The 23,321-nt window shown below is 39.6% G+C and overlaps 1 protein-coding gene and 1 long non-coding RNA gene across 3 annotated transcripts in view; one reads left to right on the forward strand and one right to left on the reverse strand.

Annotated features, from left to right (window-relative positions):
* The first annotated feature begins 1,676 nt into the window (after positions 1-1,676).
* On the forward strand, positions 1,677-4,796 carry LOC115899271. The gene is made up of 2 exons (XR_004059009.1): positions 1,677-2,239; positions 3,274-4,796. It is a non-coding gene; the product is annotated as an uncharacterized LOC115899271 (long non-coding RNA).
* IFI16 (interferon gamma inducible protein 16) overlaps positions 4,701-23,321 on the reverse strand; it is a 42,284-nt gene continuing 23,663 nt past the window's right edge. For both annotated transcript variants that reach the window (XM_010356742.2, XM_030937108.1), the window contains exons 8-11: positions 10,584-10,751; positions 8,082-8,501; positions 6,146-6,337; positions 4,701-5,046 (exon numbers count right to left, since the gene is read on the reverse strand). In XM_010356742.2, coding sequence (XP_010355044.1) covers positions 4,966-5,046; positions 6,146-6,337; positions 8,082-8,501; positions 10,584-10,751 — 861 coding nt within the window. In that variant the 3' untranslated portion in view covers positions 4,701-4,965. The remainder of the gene's footprint in view (positions 5,047-6,145; positions 6,338-8,081; positions 8,502-10,583; positions 10,752-23,321) is intronic.

The raw sequence follows: 23,321 nt of genomic DNA on the forward strand, positions 1-23,321 counted from the left end.
ACTCCAAATCACCATCATCCACATACTCAAGAATAGGCAATTACAGAAAGCTTACATCAAGTGATATGCATATGAAATATTAGACTAGCTGAGAATACAAACATCACCTGTGTATAAAGCAGTCCTTTTCTTAGTGTTCATTAAGTCAAATTTGAATTTAGAGGCAGTTTTAGCAGTCTATGACATCTTAGGATGATGTCTGTTCCTTACTAGCTGAGTGATACTGTGATTTTGACCACTTCACTCAATCTCTCTGAACTTCAGTATTCTCACTGTAGGTGAGAAAACTGGCTTCTGTAGCATCTGAAGTTTCTTCAGAATATGGTTTCCCAAAATGAGCAAGATAATCTTAAACACATATACACACACATATACATACACAGATAAATGTGTGTGTGTGTGTGTGTGTGTGTATATACATATTAGAATAGCATTGGGCAAAAAAATATAAAAATGACTAATTGGCATCTAAGCCTACTATAATGAAAGACACGTAAGCAGAAAGGTGGTGTAAAACAGTACATTTTTATTATTTCACTCTTTGACGCAGACCACAATGGTAAACTTTAATGCCTCTTTTCCTTATTGGGCATTGATAGCTTTGGACCTTCACAGCAGAGAGAGAGCCAGATGGGAAGGGGTCCCCAGAGAAACTCCAGCCTGCACACTGGGCGGAGTGTGCAGTCGGATGGAGCCACACAAGTTTGCGCCATTTGCAGTGGAGAGGAGCCTGGCCCCTCCTCTTCCTGGATGGAACCTGGAATTCAATCTGTGAGGCGGGAGGTGCACTAGCAGGGACCCTGGCTTTGTGGACCATCCCTGTTTCCCTCCTTTCCTTTTCACCCAAAAAACCCTGCCCTCCTCATGCTTCAAGTTGTCTGTAAGCCTAATTTTTCATGGCCATGTGATAAGGACCCTGTCTTTAGCTAAACTAAGGAAAAGTCCCACATTTTTGGTGCCCAAAGTGGGGCTTGAGAATTGGTTAGTGAGATGCAGACCAAGGAAACTTTTTCCCTCTCCTTTCTGAGCCTTTCATCCTCAGACTTCTGAGGATAGGGGAAATCATGCCCCCACCCTCGTTGCTTCCAGGGGTCGGAACAGTTGACCTCAGTTTCCATGGCCTTTTACTTCCTTTTTACAGATGAACGGGTGAGCAGTGGCTCCTCACCATCCTCCCCTCCCTGCTGAGGCTGGGACACTGAGCCCAAGGCGCTCCAGGTGGCTGGCTGTGTTTTTGTTTTTTTTTTGTTGTTGTTGAGACGGAGTCTCGCTCTGTCGCCCAGGCTGGAGTGCAGTGGCCCGATCTCAGCTCACTGCAAGCTCCGCCTCCTGGGTTTATGCCATTCTCCTGCCTCAGCCTCCCATCTGGCTGTGTTTTCTGCCATGGCCCCATGGAGTCTCTTCCTCCCCAGGTCAAGGAGGCCAGCTTCATCTCACACTCCATTTTTTTTTTTTTTTTTTTTGAGACAGAATCTTGCTCTGTCACCTAGGCTGGAGTGCAGTGGCATGATTTCGGCTCACTGCAACCTTCGCCTCCCGGGTTCAAGCAATTCTCCTGCCTTAGCCTCCCAAGTAGCTGGGACTACAGGCATGTGCCACCACACCTGGCTAATTTTTGTATGTTTAGTAGAGATGGAGTTTCACCATGTTGGCCAGGCTGGTCTTGAACTTCTGACCTCAAGTGATCCGCCGGCCTTGGCCTCCCAAAATGCTGGGTCTACAGGCATGAGCCACTGTGCCCAGCCTAAGAATGTCACTTTCTAACAGGTCCAAGAACTCCAAGTTTATCTTGGGACCTTAAGAGAAGAGAATCACTCACCTCAGAGGCATTTGAGGATACAAACCCATAACTGGGCTTGGCTTTAAAAGGTCTTATCTGAGACTCCTTGTGAAACAGAGTTCCATCAAATCCAATCCAAAAGGCCTATGTAGAAATAATTATTCTTCTTGCACTTTATGCAAATAATCGGACCAAGTGTAAGACTACAATCTATTTTGCAAACAACTCAGTCCTATCATGATTTATGTTTTTTATTGTTGTTGTTGTTTTGTTTTTGTTTTTGTTTTCCAAAAATGAGAACGGAGAGAGAGAAATTGTGTTTCAAAACTTATCATACATTTGCCATTAAATTCTAAACTCATTCGTTGTTTTTAAGTTTTTACCTACATTTTAGATGAACCTTGCTTGTTCCTGTGAACCAACCAGCAAGCTCCAGCTACAGCTCAGAAAGTACAAAAGGTATGGGTAATGTTAAAATCTCGATCAGCATCCTAGTTCTGAGCAATAATCCTGCAAAATCCTGCCAGGTGATGGGAATAAATAGGATGCCCATCATGTGAAAGTTTCCTTTTTGGGAAAGTAAGATCAAGGGAGCTAACCAAAGCCAAGCACCATGCACCCAAATCCTAGCAAGCATAACTATAGCCACCAGTTATCTAGGTGTGTCACAAGACATCCTTTTCTCTTCCTTGTTGCAGGAGGACTCAATTCCACAATTTCAGTTTAGCATTCAGCTTATGATAAGGAGTCCATGCAACATCCCTCAAGACACATTTTTGTCCCAAACTCAATTCATAAATGAGATCTAGGGAATCAAGGCTATTGACAGCAGGGGAGGTAGGGTGTACATTGGTAGAACAGATAATTCCTATCCCTAGGCCCCCCTGCTTCATGGGTACAAACCGCTTTACCACCCATGGTGGTGCCTGCCAAGGTTGCTGGGACTTGGGGATGTGAGGATGGAAGAGGGAAAGAGGATGCTCTTCCTTTTCTTCCTCATGTACCCCGGGTATCTGCTAGGAAGAGACGGGAACCAGGGATGCCTGCTCCCCTCTTTCTAGATGAGTAACCATTCATTTTCAGTCTGTACCCCTTTTGAAGCATCCTGAACCTTTAGGACTCCTTTGAAAAAATACCTTTCATTTTTCCTTTCTCCCCCTCAGTTCTCTCTTCACTGATAGGCAATTGTGTCTCCGTACTATGGGACACTCCCGTCAGATGCATCCTCCAAACTGGGAAGAGTTAATTTCCCAAACCTTAAACTGGTCAGCTTCGGATGGAGCTCAGGGGAAGGGAACCCAGAAGCCCAACATGCCGGCTAAAGGGTAAAGATTTTTTGTTTTTTTTAAATTTTTTTTTAAACCAGGTTGGGCTTGTGGCCTCCCTCTCCTTGTGCAAAGTGATAAAAGGCCTCAGGATTTTTGAGCTGTCATTACCCCTCCCCTTATTTAGATACATGTTTTCTGATAATACAGTTTGTCTCTTCTTCCCAGGCCATCAAACTCCAAACAGTCATGAAACTGGAGAGGCGGACAATGGCCCCTTCTGCTGGGAACCCTTAAATAGGCCTCTAAGGGACTTTGACTGCTGTTTTGCCAAAATAGCGCCCCCTGTCAGCAGGAAGCAGTTGAGATCGGTCTTCATCCTTATCCTTATTCTAATGGCAGTTAGATGCACTTCTTTAGAGGGGGCAATGAGACAGCCAGGTGGGAAGGGGTCCCCAGAGAAACTCCAGCCTGTACACTGAGAGGAGTGTCCACTGGGGTGGAGCCCCATAAGTTTGTGCCATTTGCAGTGGGGAAGAGCCCGGCCCCTCCTCTTCCTGGGTGGAACCTGAAATTCAAACTGCGAGGTGGGAAGCACACCAGCAGGGAGTCTGGCTTTGCAGAGGGACCATTTCCCTCTTTCTTTTTCACCCAATAAACTCTCCCCTCCTCATGCTTCAAATTGTCTGTGAGCCTAACTTTTCATGGCCACATGATAAGGACTCCCATGTCTACCTGAACTAAGGAAAAGTCCTGCAACAGTAGACTTCCCCATTCCATCCCTCACAGCTTCCACCACATCCCCACACCCGTCTCCTAACACGCACACACCCCAAACGAGAACAACAGCCTGGGTTCTAAATCAAGCTCTCTAATTTACCATCTAAGGGTTATTAAGAAAGTGACTTTGCCTTTCTATTCCGTCTTTGTCACATATTATAGGGTGAGTAAAGAGGAGAAAACAATCAACCTTCTAGAACTAATATGAAGATTACATGTCACAAAATAATTGCAAAGTACCAGGTACCAAATATATAATCAATAAATTTAGCTAAATTTTAGTTTTAGATACATACTTTCTGCTATTCTATTCTGATCTAAATAAAATTAATTATCTTCAGTGTTTGCATAATGCAGCTCTTCCTAGGGTAGCTTTCTAATGGATCAGATCACTATAGTGGACTGTGAGAAAAGGAAATATGGTTTGAAAGTGCCTGAAGAGCAGTCGGTGTTTGAGGAAATGCATAAAGCCAGATATTTCACATCAGGCAGGCCCAGATATTCCTCTAACACAGACAAGTGCCTTCATGCACATCACCAGAAGGTACCTTATTTGGCAGAAAATTTATCCAAATATGCCCCCTCCAGGAGACCAATTCTGAAAAGGTATCTACTGCTCTGGGCTAAAACAATAACACAGCGCTTGGCAACTGAACCACAAGCTGGATTTCACCCTACCTACCCCTTCAGCCTGGTTTCTTTCAGCAGAACACAGCCTGTTCATTCTTGACCAGGGCTTTACCCTGTAAAGATCACACCCAAAGTATAAATCCAAATATTGCTTGAGGCCTGTGTGCCCCACCCTGATTTGCAGACCACAAACTATTTGCTTTTAAGCAACTCATGGATGGATTAAAAAGACTGCTGGGGAAGAATTTCCTTTCACAAAAAAGGTAATGTTTATTTTTTTTTTCAAATTATAGAAGTTGAAGATGCAACATATGCCATTTTATAAAAAAAAAAAAAAAAAACTATAAAGAATTTAAAAAGCACTCCCAATACCCCATTCCATAGGATTAACAACTGGTATATATGATAGTGGTGTGTATATATAGTGTCGTATTTCAACCAGGTATATGTACATTTTTTAGGCACTTAGACCTTATCTCCATAAACATTACCATCAATGACATTCAGATTTTAGAAGAAAAAGTCTGTTGAAGTTTCCATACTTGAATCAGGATTGAATATGTCTTTCTTGTTTTTCCTGGCCTTGATGACCTTGAAGGAGAAAGAGATAAAGACAGACCAGTTGAGATGCTGGTGATCCCACATTTCTCTCTTCAGTCACACTGTATCTCCTCCCCATGCACCATATCTCTTCCCCTATTCCTTTCTAAATGATTCTTTTCTCACTGTCATCTGTCTCCTTTAATAAATTCTTGACCTTTGAGTCATGCCTCTCTCTTTAATTGGGACTGTGAAATGAGATATTCACTCCTACTTAGCATGAGTGCAAGTGAAAGAGCAGGAGATGTCAGGGAACAACAGAAGAGAGAAAGGAGCTGGTGCACCCATTGACTAGAGTTAAGGGGAAGGTTTTCATTGGGCAGAAAGGAAGGAAGAGAGTACAAAAGGTATTCCTGGTGCAATTGCTATCAAAGAAGGTTTGGAATGTTTGACTGATGTTCTCGAACATGGAGCAATCTGAGAGCATGTGTGTGCCTGAATATGTCAGCCTTTGTTTTGAACTGTTTGCCTTCCAATATTAGCCTTTGTTAGTGTTCCAAGAATCCCACATGTACGTGTGTGTCAGTGTGGCAAAAAGCATGAACTTTGTTATGTAGACCCAACTACCTCTGTCAGATGTAAACCAGTGTATCTATCTCACTAAAGGCAGGTACCTTTGTGATCTGATTTGCTCAGATGCATTCTTGGTAATTTAGGGCTGCTGTGAGCTAAGTTGATGACCCTCTGTGGTAGACAATATTTCTCCCATTTCACAAATGATGAACTTGAGGTTCCTAGTGATAAATCTTTAGTCAACTAGAAAATCACAGAGCCAGCATTTGAAACAAGTGTGCCCTAACCAAACCCAAATTCTTGTTAAATTATCTCCATGCTGTGGTAAAAGTAACCAATTCTTTCTTATTTAACTTAGGTATCATAGCCTTTGAAAGTCTCTCTAATTTTTTGTATTATGATTACAAGTATCCTTCTTCAAAAACAATGATGGAAAGTTTACACCCAGTAAAGTGCAAGGCTTTGTTCCTTTCCCACTTGCTAAACTCTCCATGTAATAGTAGCAGTCTAGTTTTCTTAAAGTATAAACAAAACGATTTGCCACTTTGGAAAAATGATGTTCCCATAAAGTTCCAACCTTGATGTGACTATGAATTACAGATCTCAACTCCCCGTTATTCCCACTTTTTGGTGCCAATTCAAAGCAGGTGAGTTTCAGTTTATCTCCTTCCTCACAGTTGATTGTGGTCAGTCGTCCATGCACCACCACTTCCATCTTCCCTGTATTATCTTGTATTTCATAATAAGTGAATTCACCCCTTACATTTTTCTGCAAAAGAAAATTGACACTTATCTTCTGAAACTGGATCAATAATTTTCCAATCTATGAGAAATACAGGGTGTTTCTGGAAACTTTGGTCTTTGATAGAGTAAATAGAGCTGGAGGTCCTGAATGACAGGTACCAAATAGCTTCAGACACTTGGTCTGTGAATCCTGTCTTTCCAATCCTCTCTTGAGCCTCTTTTGTTGAACTTATTTATCTGCTGGAGTTTTTCTAGGAAAAAAATTGATTACTAATTTTTCCTCTTTCCACATCAGCATAGCTGGGATTTTTTAAGGAGCCTGGATACAGAAAAATCTGATTACTTTGGTAGATATCTTTCACACCTGCCCAAGAGCAGATAATAGAGGCTCTTCATGGCTCTGTACAAGTTTGAGAAAGAATGTTGCGAGTTCTCATTAAGTAGACTGTTATTTCAATATGTAACTCCTTCTTTCTTCTCCAGATAGTCACTCTTTGCCAATCTGCCCAGATCTCAAATCTAGATCATCCATCTAGTCACATTGTTCTGGTTTGTAGCTCATTACTTCATTCATTAATTCTACAACCACATACATATGTACAGTCATTTAAACAGAGTGTACAGAAAACAGCACAATTAAAAGTAAGCCACCCTAGAAGACATATATAATGGAGTACGAAACAGTACTTCAAACAAGACGTTAAATCCGCTAAGCGTAATATTTACATGATGTGTTGAAACCGAAAGGCACACTGTAAGCCTAAGAATTCACCAAGTTTTTTTTTTTGGCATTTTATTGCCCCTATTTATAAATTGAACAGTTAAGCTATGTGACTTTTCTAGTCTTTTTGCTTTCGTATTTTTCTTATTATTTAATGCTGAAGTCAGTTGGTCAACAATCTCCTGATGAATTAATGAATGAGAAGAGGCAAGAACACTTTAAAGTCCAAATGATCAGAATTTTAGGTAACTGTTAGACATAGCTGCATTCTAAAGCAGAGCAGTCTATTTGATTTCTTACTCTGATTGTCACAATCAGGATTCAGGCTTGGGAGAGCAACTCTGTTGTTCACAATTAAATTAAGTTGTCATTGATGCAGATGGAGCAGAACTCAAAGAAACAAAATTCTAAGGATATGTGTGTTGATATAAACTGCACTGCCCTGGACAAGGGTGGCTGTGAATAGATCATCACAGCTAATAAAATGCCAAGTTCCCTAGTGACTGTCTTTCATTTTTTTTTTTTTTTTTTTTTTTCTGAGACAGTATCTTGCTCTGTCACCCAGGTTGGAGTGCAGTGGCATGATCTTGGCTCACTGCAAGCTTTGCCTCCCGGGTTCACGCCATTCTCCTGCCTCAGCCTCCCGGGTAGCTGGGACTATAGGCACCTACCACCACGCCCGGCTAATTTTTTGTATTTTTAGCAGAGACGAGGTTTCACCTTGTTAGCCAGGATAGTCTCGATCTCCTGACCTCGTGATCTGCCCGCCTCGGCCTCCCAAAGTGCTGGGATTACAGGCGTGAGCCACCACGCCCGGCCTAGTGCTGTCTTTCTAAATAACTTGCATGGTGACACCTTAAGAAGAGGAATGTTGAGATATAACGTACCCCATATCCTGAAATGAACTCTATTCAGTTATCTCTAGTGCTGGGAGAGGGGTGAAGGGGTTGATTTCCTGTGTTGAGTAAGTTGACCAAACTCCAGTTGACAAGACTTTAAAAATTTGGGGTTTCAAGAGAAACTTTATAAAACAATGGTGTGGGCTTACCTTATGTACCGCAAACACCCCATTCACAAAACTTCCTTTAGTTTGTGAGCGAAGATAATTGATTTTAGGAGTTATGTTGGCACTTCTAATCAATCCTTGTGGGATCTCCATTTTTCGGTCGGCATTCACATCAACCACAACTGTTAAAGGATATACCTCCAGGAACCCACTGCGGCAAACATAATTTGAGATAGCAATGATCTTCTTTGGGGTGAACTTCTCCTTTAGATCAATATTAAAAACCTTCACTCGGAAGACTTCATTCTCAGTTGCCACTGTGGCATGAAACATTTTCTTCTGCTCTGTGGGCTCATATACAAATGATTCTGTTGCATTCAGCACCATCACTTCTTTGAGGTCACTCCGGACACCGTCTTCTATGGAAACTTCTTTGGGGTCAATCTTCAGTCTTGGTTTCAACTTAGAATGTAGAGACCAAAACACAGGCACAATTAAAACAGGAAATACAGGGTCACTCTCTAGTGAGAGTCATCCCAGTCTCAGTGTTGGTCATCAAGTATCACCTTAACTGGGTGAAGTAGGGAAAACTAGACAGAGATCACTGAGATAGTATAATTAAGGCAACGGAAGAAATGAAAAAGATTTAAGGAGTGATTTTATCATCGTCATTGTTTTATGAGAGTGGAAGGAAGAATATTTCTTTTTTGATGAGAATTAACCCATGAAGAAAATGCATATCCCCTATCAAGAGGTATGGGGAAGCAGAGGGTAAAGGCAAAGCTGCCATGAAGTGACTCCCAAAAGAGATGAGATTTTAAAAGAATCTCAATTTTACTTCTTTCTACCCAGGTCGGGTCACATTGAGCACTGCTGGTCCGTGGAGGCAGCTGTTCTGCCTCCATGTTCTGGTCGCTAGGTCTCCCTTGATCCCTTCTTGCCGCAATACTTCCTCTTCCAGATCAGCAGCCCCTCCAATTCAAAGTGCTTTCCTACAACTCAGAAATAGTGCAGACCACTGTGGAGAGAGGAGGTTAAAGAAAAGTCCCCTCCTGCCTAATATGACAGCGACAAAATAAAATAAACATAGAGAAAAAAATCACTATTAATAGCAGTCAGAGTAAGGAATAGTCTCAATCACAAACCTTAGATTTCATGAGATTTCAGTTGGGACTCATTCTAGTAGATAGGGGCATTTTAAAGACCCAAATCACAAAGCCCTTTCCAATGAAGCAGCACTCTGTTGCAAAAACGTCATTGAGGCAGCCACTGGAAGACTCCATGAACTTCCCTAATCTGAAGGGGTCCAGGTTAGATGCTGTCCAATCTGAATAACGGCAGGAACTAAAAAGAGTCATGGACTTGGAAAATTAGGCAGGAGGGGACTTTTCTTTAACCTCCTGTCTCCACAGTAGCCTGCACTATTTCTGAGTTGTAGAAGAGGACTTTGAATTGAAGGGTAGGCTGCTGATCTGGAAGATGAAGTATGGAGGCAAGAAGGGATCAAGGGAGCCTTAGAGACCAGAACATGGAGGCAGGATGGCTGCCTCCACAGACCAGCAATGTGACCTGACCTGGAAGATTATATCGGCCACCTGTGAGTGATGGCTTTAACTCTCTGATGGATTTAACTCTAATGAACTCATCAATGTGGCAAATTTTCCATAGCATTAGGAAACCCATTCCCAATGAAGTTAATTAGTATCAAATCAGCTCACAATAGCCATGACATCAGTACCCTGACACAAGGTGCACAGGACGTAAGGAAATAATTATAAAGCTACTATGAGGGCAATGAAAGATCTGAGAGGCATGTGATCTTATACTGTTCATTGTAAATACACAGAATACTGGAAACAACATAAAGCCAAATAATGTAGGATCATTTTATAATGTATGGAATAACTGCAATTTTTCTGGTGCAATAAAATAATTTAAATGTATATTGTATGACTGAATGGCAGTTCAAGATATATTAATAAAAAAATGGGTTATGGAAAAATATATGAGTGTGATTTACTCTGACAGAAAATAAGACTCTTTGTATATACATAATGAAAGGTATAAAATCAGAAAGACCATGTACTGAAAGGGGGCATTAGATAGAGATTTCTGATAGTTAAAAGTTAATTATTTTTGCTTATGTATCTTTTTTCCTAAATTTTTAAAGATATTGTTTGAGTTATAATAAATGAAAGGGAAAAAATCAGTGATAGTGTTATGGTTGGCTCTGTTTCTTCCCACCTTATTCTACCTTAAGGTATGATTTTCATGGTGTATTGAGAGAAAAACAGAAATGTAAGCCAAAAGAAAAATAAAATTAAACAAACATCTAATTATACCTGCTATGGAATAGAGATGATAATAATAGAATTTTAATTTTGGATAGGACCTCAAAATACACACTTGATAAATAAATGACTGACTTGGTTAAATAAAGCATTGTATGTAGTAGGGGATTGGTGAGAAGTGCTTTCAATGTTGTGTTAATCCTTGTCATTATATTGTAGCAAGGGGGACATATTGGGAAGAGGGAACTCGTACCGTGGTTAAGAAACTGCTGCTTGGTGTTGATGGAGGCATCTGAGGAGTGTGGGGATGGCTCTCAGCTGTGCCAATGCTGGTCATGAATGGTCCTGGAAAATGACTCTTTTCCTTCAGTATCTGCATCCTCATGAGGTCATTCATTTTGGTGATTGTGTCTTCACTTTTCTAAAGGAAAATAGATGTTTGTTCTTTTTTTCTAGTTAATGTTTTTCAAGATCAAATGAAACACATCTTTTCCTTTTTTCTTTTTTAAATAGGATGGTCACTTTGCCAGTTTCTCTTTTTTTCCCTGAGTTCGAGGAGGACTAATAGCACATATTCAGACTCTTCTATCACTCAGCCTTCTCTCATCCCAATCAGGATTAAAAACTTAGATAACTGAAATTGCATTGTTTGGGGATGGAATACTCAGTCTTCACGTCCTGTAAAACTGGACTAAGTTATTTGGTCAGGTACAACTCTTAGGGCTATTTTGGGGGCAGCATGACTTACAATAAAGTTGGCTACATTTATGGACATTTATTAACTAGGCCTTTCTCATCAATTAGATACACAAACCAGTCTCTCTCAAGTGCTCTTCAGCATACAAGAAAACCAGATCTCCATCTTTAGGGAGCTCTGATCATAGCCATAACAGGAAGATTCTCTGATATTCGTAATTCCTCAGGCAAGGTTCTATGATCTCTACAGTGTGGGTCAGGCAATCAGAATCTTTCAGGGTTTTTAGCTGCATTCAGAACAATTTAATATTCCACCTAAAGCATTCCCATTAGCCACATTTTTATACATTTTTCAAATAAGATTGGGGAATATCTCTAAAATCACATACTTTGACTACCTTTAATTAAACTAATGGAAGTCCAAAAAATATTCATCCTATTTGGCCAATTTGGCACTTTTTTTTTTTTTTTTAGCAGTTTTGCCATTCAGTAACCTAATTTTTTAAGTGGCAATTGTTGATAGAGAGGTACACAAAAGAACTGCTTGTAGTGAGCTCACATGGAGAACAGCTTCTTGATTAGAACAGTCTCTGACCACCACTGAGCACCTGGACTATGGAAATAAACCCCAAACAAAACACTGTATATTCAAAATTGATTAAAAATAAATTGCAGACATTTTAACATTTGCACACCTACTGTGGATTCAATCTATGCTCATTAAATGTTCACATTTTAAATGTTAACATTTTAAGTTCAATAAGGCTGCATTCGAATCCTAATACTATCTGTATGACCCTGAGGAAGATTTCTTTGCACCTCAGTTTTCTCACATGTGAAATGGGACTAGCCATAGCATTTGTGTATGATGTTATAAACAATAAATTAGGTAAAGTGTACAAAGAATGGGCTTTAGAGTCCAGAGCTCAGTAAATGCTCAATAAATAAATCTTTGTTGCTATTATTTTTCCACCATCTATTAGGGGTTTGCATGTTTGCTCTGATGAGCAGATATTTCATGTTTATGATGCCCTTGTTGATGGAAACCTTGTATGGAGGTAATATAGGAAGCATAATATGAGAGAAGCCCCTCTATTCAGATCTGCCATGTGTAGCAATGTAATTTTATTGACAAGATTGTCTTGAGATATTATCTTTTAAAAATAAATGAAATCTTAAAACTGTCATCATGATAGCCCGGCTTGGATGATGAAATTATAATCTTTGTTTGAATAATATTTTAAAAGTGCAAGCATTTGTTTTCCCTCAGAGTAAATCCTCCTCCACCCTACTCTGTTCGTGAATTATGCCCTTCTGTGCTGTTCACTTCAGGACACCTAACAGCATAAATCAAAGGTAATAATCTATTTCTGACTTTGAATTAAAAAGTCAAAAGGAACTCTATTATAGAAAAACTACTTGGGAGAAGCTGCAATGTATAAGAGCAAGGATTTCCGGGTTACATAGTGAATCACAGACTGACTGGTCAGACACCATTTTTGCAGGCCTCCTGTGAAGATGGCTGGATCCCAGAGAAGAAATGACTACACGGTGTTTAGGTGGATGAGTCTGCCTTGGATCCTGTGCTTTCAGAGCAGCAGAATGATTCCTATGCAAGTAGAAATGATTGTGCTGCATATTTAGGCAGGCAAGGTCTTAGAAAGTTCCAAGCCAGTATGTATGGACAGAGTAGTTGTCTTATGATGTCCATATATGTCATTGCAGTAACAGAGAGACAGTGGGCCTGAGGTTTTCATGACTACACATGGGCTCTACCTGTGGCCTTGATGGCAAGTCCCAAGATGGCAACAGTTACAAGCAGCTAGCTCTGCCCACAAAGAACCAGGAAAGACTATATAAGGGGAAATATGAATTCTTGAAATTAATAACTAAAAAAAAAACTATATAAAAATTGAGAAAACCTGCATGGAGAAAGCCTGTCCTCAACTGATGTGTGTGGAGTGGTGCTGAGGTCTGCAACCTGGGCCAGGGGCAGCTTGGGGCTTGGGCGAGAAACGACATTGGAGAATAGTAATGTAAATCTTAGAGTTTCCTAGCTCTCAAGTTGCTGTGGGTCAGTGTTTCCCTGCCCATTCCTTCCCTGCCCATTCGCCTTGGGTATAGGCCACATAGCGCTGGATTGTAGGTAATACAGGGGGTGATAATCAGGGCAGAACAAAAGACAAGCTGGGATAAGAGTTGATACACGCAAGTGTAAACTCCCTCTCCCACCCGTGTTGTCTTCCTCTAGGAAAGGGTACCTATAACCTACTTTTATTGCTGAGTAGGGAAGGAAGTCATAGGTTTATTATAGCTATGATAAATGCTGTAAAGAAATAGAAAGGTACGTATGAAGGCAAACAGTGAGAAAATAAGATCTATTCTGGGAGGAAGGTATTAGTGAGAACTTACTCAAGGAATAGATTAGACTGGTACCTTGTGGTTGAAGATATTTGGGGAGAGAACTGAGATGGAAAAATCTGACATCAAAGGAAGTATCAAAACCCCTGCTGTGGTTAAGAGCATGGATACTGAAACTAAACTCTGATATATGGTAAGACAGCAAAAGAGAAAGGATTGAAAAAAAACTGGAATGTAGAGGAGGAACACATTGGTATAGTAATACTGGGGGAATTATTACTCAGAAAAAATAGCAATTATTCCTATTCATATTTCAAACCATTTTGTGTTGTTTATTTTAAGGGAGACATGGCAGAAGATATCAAATATAAAAAGTTATGCTTCTAGTTTCTAATCAAAACCAGGAATAATCTGTATCACACACAAAATTTGTGAGAGAACCTATTATCAGTAAGAATAAAGATTTCCTGCAGAGCTACTGGATCATGTAGCAAGTGGTCAGACAGGTTTTGCCTCCTGTGGGGCTGGCTGGACACCAGAGGAAAATGGCTGTACTGGAGGTAGAAGACATATGATCCTGGCTAAGATTCCTAAGCTAAGGGAGGTTTAGGTGCAGCAGAATAACTCCTATGGCTACAGGAATGGACACATTGCTTATTTTAGAAGGGTTGGACCTAAGAAAACATCACATGTCCCTTTTAAGCCAGTAGGTATGAGGAATCAGAATTTTCCAGGGATATTCACTTATGTCTTTGAAGTAGAAGACAAAAAAAAAAAAAAAAAAAAAAAAATGGATTTGAACTATTAACAAGTAGGTATGGGCTCCATATATGATTTTTTCAAAATCTACCTTTTTATAGGCTCTTCCCTCTGCTAATATCTCTGTATACTATACTGACATTTAGTTTCCTCAGCCCATATTTCAGCACACACAGGACCAGGATTATGGTCTTCAGTCTGAAATGGTCAAGACTCAGATGACTGAAGTTTCTTTCACTGGTCTTAGATTCTTGGATCTATCTGTGTTGTATGCTGATGTGAGACCGCTTAGTTAGCACACCTCTTAGTGTCATTTTTTGGTAGATAATCCTCCCTGGTGATGAGGGGAGCATGAATCAGAGGAAAATCAGCCAAAATGAGGAGTACTTATAGGTAAACCTGTCTCATCAAATGAGTACACGTGCAGGTAGCAGCTATCTGCTCTTCAGGCTCTAATACACCAACCTCTCCACCATTTTGTTCAGCAAAGTGATCTTTGGCTGCAAGGATTCTCTCGAAGCTACAGTTCCAGAGGCAGGATTATGTTGCCCTTGCTGTCTACATGAGGCAAACTGAAATCGTCAAGATTCTCAGTCGAAATCAGAGGGGTTCCAGGTTCCATCTGGAGAATTCCCAGTAGCTGGCTTCTTATACTTTGTTCAAGTGAGGTCAGAGTGTTGCAAAATCATATACTTTGACTACCATTAATTATAATAGTGAAAACCCATTTCTTTTCTTTTCTTTTTCTTTTCTTTTCTTTTATTTTTTTTGAGACGGAATCTTGCTCTGTCGCCCAGGCTGGAGTGCAGTGGCCGGATCTCAGCTCACTGCAAGCTCCGCCTCCCGGGTTCACGCTATTCTCCTGCCTCAGCCTCCGGAGTAGCTGGGACTACAGGCGCCAGCCACCTCGCCCGGCTAGTTTTTTTGTATTTTTTAGTAGAGACGGGGTTTCACCGTGTTAGCCAGGATGGTCTCGATCTCCTGACCTCGTGATCCGCCCGTCTCGGCCTCCCAAAGTGCTGGGATTACAGGCTTGAGCCACCGCGCCCGGCGTGAAAACCCATTTCTAACCATTTACATGTGATGTCCATTTGTCATTGTTTTTCTCACTTCTGGCTTTCACTAATATAATTCTATTGCACCATTTGCCGAAAAAGTGGTAGGTGAGAGGGCTGCAGGAGCCTGCTGCAGTGCTGTGGCTCTCTGATGGGAACAGCCTCTAACCACTCTCGTGCATCTCCTCCATCACTGAAAGACTGCAGAGTTCAGGCTATTAAACAAACCCAAGCCTGACACGTCTATTCTGAAATGTTAGTGTACACATACATATAAATATACTAGAGACAATTTTAAATCTCTCTCACACTGGAAGAAACATTATTCCAAAACTATGAATGCTAGTGTTCTCATATATGAATTGAGACTAACAATATCATATTTATGGTGTTGTAATGAAGAATAAGTTATGTAATATACATAACTAATAAGTTTAGAGCCTAGACCCTAGTAAATGCCCAATAAGCAAAAATATAATTATTGTCATTGTTAATAATGGCCTGTGCAGTATTTGAATTTCTGCCTGATGCACACATTTTCCATGCTTTATGTTGACTCTGTTGATGGATACCCCAGATCAAGGTAAGATGAAAATCATTTTATTAAAAATGTTTCTCTATTTAAGTATGCCACATGTAGTAATGGAATCTTATTGAAAGGAGTATATTTCTAAATTTAGAACATAAAATTTTTTGTTCAGCATTTAAAACTACATACTTGGTAGCATGAGTAGCTATGAAAACACTCAAACAATTTAAGAAAGAAAAGATTACCAACATGCTTCTCTCTGAACGCATCCTCCACCAGCTTTAGCTCCCAGAGGTAAGGACAGTCTTGAATCATGATGAAAAGCTCTAAAAACAGCTTTTACCACACAAGGCATTTATTCTCAAGCAATATGATATTTAGTTTTATTAGTTTCAGAGTTTACAAAAATGTTATTATACTATTTAAAATTTACTGTGACTTGCTTTTTCCAATTATTATATGCCTCATATGCATCTGTGATGCATGCATCTGCAGCTTGTTTAATTTCAATTCAACATCATGTTCCCTAATTTACCCATTCTCTTGACGTAGGTTATGGGTTCTTCCAAGATTTTTCCAGTTCACGTGATGCTGCTGTGACTATCTGTATACGTTTTATTCATTCATATGATTTGCAGCATTGGCAAGTATGCATGTTTTCAGGTTTAAGATAGCACCAAATTGGTTTTCAAAATGCTTATACTAATTTGTACCTCTTCAGCAATGGTTTCCATTGCATCATACAATGCAAATACGCCTTTGAGGAGGCACAAATGATAATAGTAAGCTAGTGATTTGGCTAAGGAATGGCTGGATGGGGTTTACATAATTCTCTGTGAAGTCTGAGGATGGCTCACTCCTGGAGGTTTCCTGAAGCCAGAAGTTTGCAGATGCAGTCTCAAGTCTTGAGAAGACTTTATTCTATTGAAGTCATCAATTGGGTTGATTCTGGCCTCCATGTTCTCAGGAAAAGATTGAGTTTTTTCTGTCTTGTGGTTTTCAGAATGAGATAGAACCCGGCCAGGCATAGTGGCTCACGCCTGTAATCCCAACACTTTGGGAGGCCGAGGCGGGAGGATCGCCTGAGGTGAGGAGTTCAAGGCTAGCCTGGCCAACATGGTGAAACCCCGCCTCTACTAAAAACACAATAATTAGCCAGGCATGGTGGTGCACACCTGTAGTCCCAGCTACTTGGGAGTCTGAGGCAGGAGAATCACCTGAACCCGGGAGGCACAGTTTGCAGTGAGCCGAGATTATGCCACTGCACTCCATCCTGGGTGATAGTGAGACTCTACCTCAAACAAACAAACAAAAACCTAATATATCCATGTCTACATCTGTATATGTTTGGTTTTCTTATTTTTCCTTTTATTCTGTTCTCACTGTCATCTGTCTGGTATTTTCTATGGAAGAAGAGTGTAAATTTAGATATCCTAACTCCTTCAACTGTACACTCACAAACCAGTATTATAGCCTTCATCCTGTTGGTTGAAATTTTATTGGTGTGTGATTGGGTCCTGGCTCTATTTCTGCTGAAAACCTATCTAGGCCAACTTGGTTAAGCCCGTCCATTGAGGTTATTTTTGCTAAATAACCCTCCCAGTTTATAAGGGCAGCAAATTTCAGAACAACATTACCCAAAGTGATAGAAGCTATTCTCATCAAGCAAATACACAAATTGACTTCTGTAATTTGCACTTCAGGTTCCAGGAAACTCATGTGTTGCTTGTTTGGGCACACTGATCCTCCCTTTGCTTTCCCTGAAAGCACAGTTCCAGGGGTGGGATTCTGTTGGTCCTGTGGTGTGCAACAGATATTCAGAATCCTTCAGGATTCCCGACAGTAATCAGGGTAATTCCAGATTCCACTAGGGCATTCCCAGCACCTGTCTTTTTACATCTTGTTAAAGTAAGGATAGAGGGTGTCGGGAAAATCATGTGTGACTTCCTCTAATGTCACTAATGAAAGACTTTTAAGAACATTTAAGCTGCAAGCAGTGGCTTACGCATGTAATCCCAGCAACTCAGGAGGCTGAGGCAGGAGGATCACTTGAGGCCAAGAGGTGAAGATCAGCCTGGGCAATATAGTGAGGCCTCATCTCTACAAAACATTTTTAAAAGTTAGCCAGGCCTGGTAGCGTGCACCTTTAGCCCCAGCTACTTGAGAGGCTGAGGCAGGAGGATGCCTTGAGCCCAGGTGTTTGAGGTTGCAGTGAGCTTTGATTGAGTCACTGCACTCCAGCCTAGGCAACAGAGTGAGAACCATCTCCAATATATAGAGACTCATCTATAAAATATATTTCTCTGGTCCTTAAATAGATTGAAAAAGGGGCTATAAAACCTGCTTGTTGATTACAGCTTCGAACACCCAACCCTATAGGCCCCTTATGCACCTTATTCTGGCTTGTAGCATTTGGATTATGAAAACAAATGCAAAATTCAGCACTACATATATGAATGTTTGTGGATATATGACTGAAATTTTAATATATACGGTCCCATACTGGAAGAAATATATTTGCATAATTACCAAAGTTTTTTAGTTGACTAAAGCTGGATATGAATCCTTACTCTAACAGTGTTTTTATTAGCCTGAATGGTATTTTTAACCTCTAGATATCTCATGATTCTCATATGTGAAATGAGATAAAAATTGTATCTTTATGGAGATACAGTGACGAATATATGACATAATTTTGTAACGAACAGAGACCAGCATCCAATAAACGCTCAATAAGCAGAAAAATGTTTTCATTGTTATTTTATGTTCTGTACAGGTTTTTTCTTAATGTCTGCCCTATTTAAAGATATTTAATGCTTTATGTTGACCCAGTTATAGGGAGCTCCTGATTGAGGAGGTATAGGAGGATTACCAAAAAAGCCTCTTTATTCTCTTGTACAATGTGGCAGCTTAATATCATTGATAAAACTGTCTTGAGTAATTTTCTTTTCAAAATAAGTTGAAACAAATATTCTCATTATTTCAGCAGAATTTGCATGCCTAAAATCATAGATTTGCTTGAGTAATATTTTAATATAGTAGCTGATTGTTTGTCTCATAGTAATTAATCCCTGCTACCATACCCGATCATGATTCAGGCCATTATGTGATCTATGCTTCAGAGGAGTCATGACTAAAGGTTATGCTTCTGTCTTCTTCAGGTTTTGAATCCAAAAGCACAATGAACCCATATCATACACAAAATCTTTGGGAGAAACCATGATGAGTAAGGACAATGCTTTCCTGCTCAGCTGGTCAATCTTAGAGTGAGTGGTGAGACAACCTGTGGGCTGGTCACCAAAGCAGAAGTAATGCATTGTGTTATTAAGCATCGGTGGCCATGGAGACATGTGTCTCTTTCTAGAATCCCTGTCCTAGGGTCTTTAGGCACAGCATAATGATTCCTATGGCTGCAGAAATTGCTATATCACATGTTTAGGCAATTGGGAACTTTGAAACTGTCACTAACTTTCTTTCAAGTCATTATGCATCAGAAAACTGACTGTCTTGAGGTGTCCCATTTTGTCCTTAAAATAGCAGAGAAGATCAGAGCAGATAATGACTCTACTAGGCACAGCCTCTATCTATCCACCTGAAGCAAGATGGCAAACAGGCATGATAGGTAGCACTATACGACATATAAAACTCTTAGAAAGTATATAGGGAAATATGCATTTTGGAATTTACCAGTCAGGACAATAACAACAACAAAACAACATGAAAAATTGAGAACTCTGTACATGGGAGACCTGTCTTCAACTGGTACACAGGGACGAGTGATTAGAAAACAGTGTGGTCACAGTGCAAGTGGCACCTAGATGAGACACTAGCTTGGAAAATTGTCATCTAATTTTTCTTTTGACTTCCACTGAAGATACAGCATCTGATTATTGGGTGTAGATGAACACAGGGGCCTTAACACGGCAATGTAAAACACAGGATGATACAGAGACTTACAGCATGTAATTTTTCCTTAGGAGCCTTGCAGAAACTAGATTATGAAAACAAATCCAAACAAAAACAATGTCTAATTTTAAATATATGTAAATATATGAGACAGTTCAACATCTATATTCTGACTTTGGAAGCAATATGTGATCATTAAATGCTGAAACTTTAGAGTTCATTAAGGCTGGATTTGAATCTTGGCTCTAACACTAAAAATCATTATTATCTTGAGTAAAGTTTTGACCTCTAAGATCCTTGGTGTTAAGAAATGTGAAATGTGACTAACAATAACATCATCTAGGTGATGTAAGGAAGAATGGATAAGAAAAAGTACATAAAGTGCACATAATTTACATTTAGCACACTCACTGCCTGTGAATTTTGGGGAATATTTTAAAACTCTATCTTGGTTGTCTCTTATGTAAAATGAGGGCTGAGAATAGCATCAATCATGACTGTTATGAGGAAAGAATGTAATAATATACATAAAGAACACAGGTTTTAAAACCAGCACCTAGTAAGTGCTTAAAAAGTAGAAATACGCTTTCTGTTACTGTTATTACACTGTCTCTGCAGGGATTTGTATGTGTGCTCTGATTAACTGCTGTCTCCTATTCTGTTTACCTTGTTGACAGAAACCTTAGATCGAATTGGTATGGGAAGCTTTTTATTAAAGGAATTTCTCTATTCATTTCTGCCACTTATTGGCAAGAACACCTTGGAGTATTATCTTCTCAGATTCATTTCAGTTAAACAGTCCCGTAACAAGAGTAGAATTAGATGAGAAAAATATAATCTTTGGTCGAATAATATTTTAAATCACTATGTAATTTTTTTCTCAGAGTAATTATCTCCCCTCCCATTCCTGCTCCTGATTCATGTCAATTTGTGTTTCCTGCTTTAGGTGTACAGAACAGAAAAAAATCAATGATAAGAGTAGGCTGCTGGTTTTAAATCTCAATGAATATAGAACATATACCATACAGAAAATCTGAGGAAACCCGATGATCAGTGGAACAAGACTATGCTCATCTGAGGAGTCACCAAGAAAGTAGTTAGACACTGTATTTACAGGCGATAGCTGGACACCCAAGAATACATGGCTGCCATGAAGGCATACGATCCTCCTGGGATTCCTGTGCTCCAGGGAAGTTCACATACAGCACAATCATTTGTACAGCTGTAGCAAGGATTGTGATTCATATTTTAGCAGGTGGGACTTAGAAATTCTCACATAATCCTTTCAAAGAAATATGAGTGATAAAAGCATAGTTGTTTGGAGATGCCACTTAAGTCATTGAAAAGGCACAAATAAAATGGATCTTAGGTTGCAATGACTGAGCAAGGGCTCTTTCCATAGCCACCTGTGCCCAGATGGCAAAAAGGCGTAGGTTCTGTTCTTCAAACAACACCTGCATAAACTATGGAGGGAAATACAGCTTTTTGAAGCTAACTAAAAATTACAACAATGAAAACAAACAAACAAACAAACAAAAATCAAAATAGAGAATCCTTAAATATAGGAAGCTTCTCTTCCAAGACGTGTACATGATGGCTGCAAGTATCTGCCACTGGGTCAGAATGCAGCTTGGGGCTTGGGTGAGAAACAACTGTAAAAAATAATGATTTAATTCCTTTTGCTTTTCCTCCAAGTTTCCTGCCCCTTCACCACAGGTACAGGCTTCTGAACCCTCAGTGCAGGTGACTACAAGGGTCATATCACTGCTGAGCAAAAGGTAATCTGGAATAAGAATTGATGTACATAGCATGAACTGACTTTTTCCCCTCTTGTCTTGTATTCCTCTGGGGTAGATGCTACCTACCATCTGAGCTTACGGCATAGAAAAGGAGAAAATCACTCCCACATTCCAGTTGTTTAAATGCTATTAGGAAAAGTAAAGGGAGCTAGGAAAGCTCATAAATGGAGAACCAGAGAGAACCAACAATGGGAGGATCTCATCTAGTCTGAAATGTGGGTGCCAGTGAGGACTTGCTCTAGGAAGGGATTTAGGCTGGGGCCTGTGGAGAGTTGAGTTAGAGAAGAGACTGGAGAAAGTGATCCCAGCAAAAGAAGCAATCTATGTGCAAAGCTTCTGATTTTCAAAAGACCATGGATAGTTTAAAATAAAACCTGGAATGTGGTCATGAACGAAGTGAAAGGATGAAAGGTAACTGGAATAAAGATAATGAACATATTCTTGTATTCATCTTCCTCCATCTGGCTACTTTCCCACAATCTCTCTCCAAACCTAGATCAACAAAAGACAGTAATCCTCTTGAGTCAGGAAGCACTTCATGAACGCATACCTTGTAAACATCAAAAGACACAGAGACTAGTAGGGTCTCAATGAATATACTTAATTAATAGTGAGAAATTTAATCACATAAATTTTATTTGATAAAATTACTCTTTCTCTATGTTGCTTTAGATGTTTTGATCATCACTTTGCTAGAAACATTCTTTAAAATTCACAATTGCAGATGCAGAATTCTGCTATTTTGTAGTCTGCATCAGCCAGCTAGAATCCTTCAGAGTTCTCAAATGTATTTAGAAATATGCAAGAACTTACCCTAGCATTACCAAGTAAGTGATTTTTTAAAAATACTCTTTACCAAGGGCAAGGAAGTATAACTTCCTTTATTTTCACTATTTTTAAATCTTTTTAAAAATTTATTAATACTAGTTTAATTTCCATAGTTCTATCACTTCTGTCATTCAGTTATGTAATATAGAAAATGCACTCTGTTAGAAAGGTGAATGAAAGGATTCTACTTCTGGAGAGTGGTTTACTTATTAGAACACACTCTGATCACCATGGTCACCACATTTGTTTTCAGAAGGTTTGCAAAGTGTGTGCTATGCAACCATTATGCAACCAGTAAATAAATTACTGATATGGGATATATAAATTCCTCATCTAAAGCCACATATAATCATTAATTTTTCAAGTTTTGGGTTTAAATAAGACTGGATACGAATAATGACTCTTAACTTTCTTTGAAAGCTTGAGGAAGATTTTTAACCTTTGCGTACCTCTATTTCCTTCTCTGTGAATTGGGGCAGAATTAGCCTCCTCCTAATGGTTATGAAGAGAGAATGAGATAATGTACATCAGGAACAACACATGAGAACCAACATCTAGTTAAGTGCTCAAAAAGTAGAAATAGAATTATTGTCATTGTTACTCTATGTTCTAGGATGAATTTGTAGGTTTTCTCTGGTCCACAGATATAACCTGAGCTATGGTGACCCTGTTAAGGAAAATCTCAGACCAAGGAAGTATGGAGAACACATTATGAAGTAAGTCTCTGTTCACGTCTATGAAATTAGTAATTTAATCTCATTGACAGGAGACCCGGTGAAAGCAAAGAATGGGAGGACTCATCAGTTCCAGTATCTTGTATCAGTGAGAACTTGCCAGAGGAAAAAATTTAAGTTGGCACATAAAATTTGAGGAGATTCCCACCAGTGATGATATAGGAGAAATAGATACCCATCAAGAAAATAGCATGTGTCAAAATACGTAATGGGGGTAGGAACTTGGAACTATGAAAGTAAAATCAGAAACATTACTAATAAGCAAAGAGGAAATGGGTAAAAGGAACTGGAATGTAGGATCTGAACACACTCTTGTCTTCATCT

Source organism: Rhinopithecus roxellana, chromosome 8 (genome assembly GCF_007565055.1).
Source record: "Rhinopithecus roxellana isolate Shanxi Qingling chromosome 8, ASM756505v1, whole genome shotgun sequence".
Lineage (NCBI taxonomy): Eukaryota > Metazoa > Chordata > Mammalia > Primates > Cercopithecidae > Rhinopithecus > Rhinopithecus roxellana.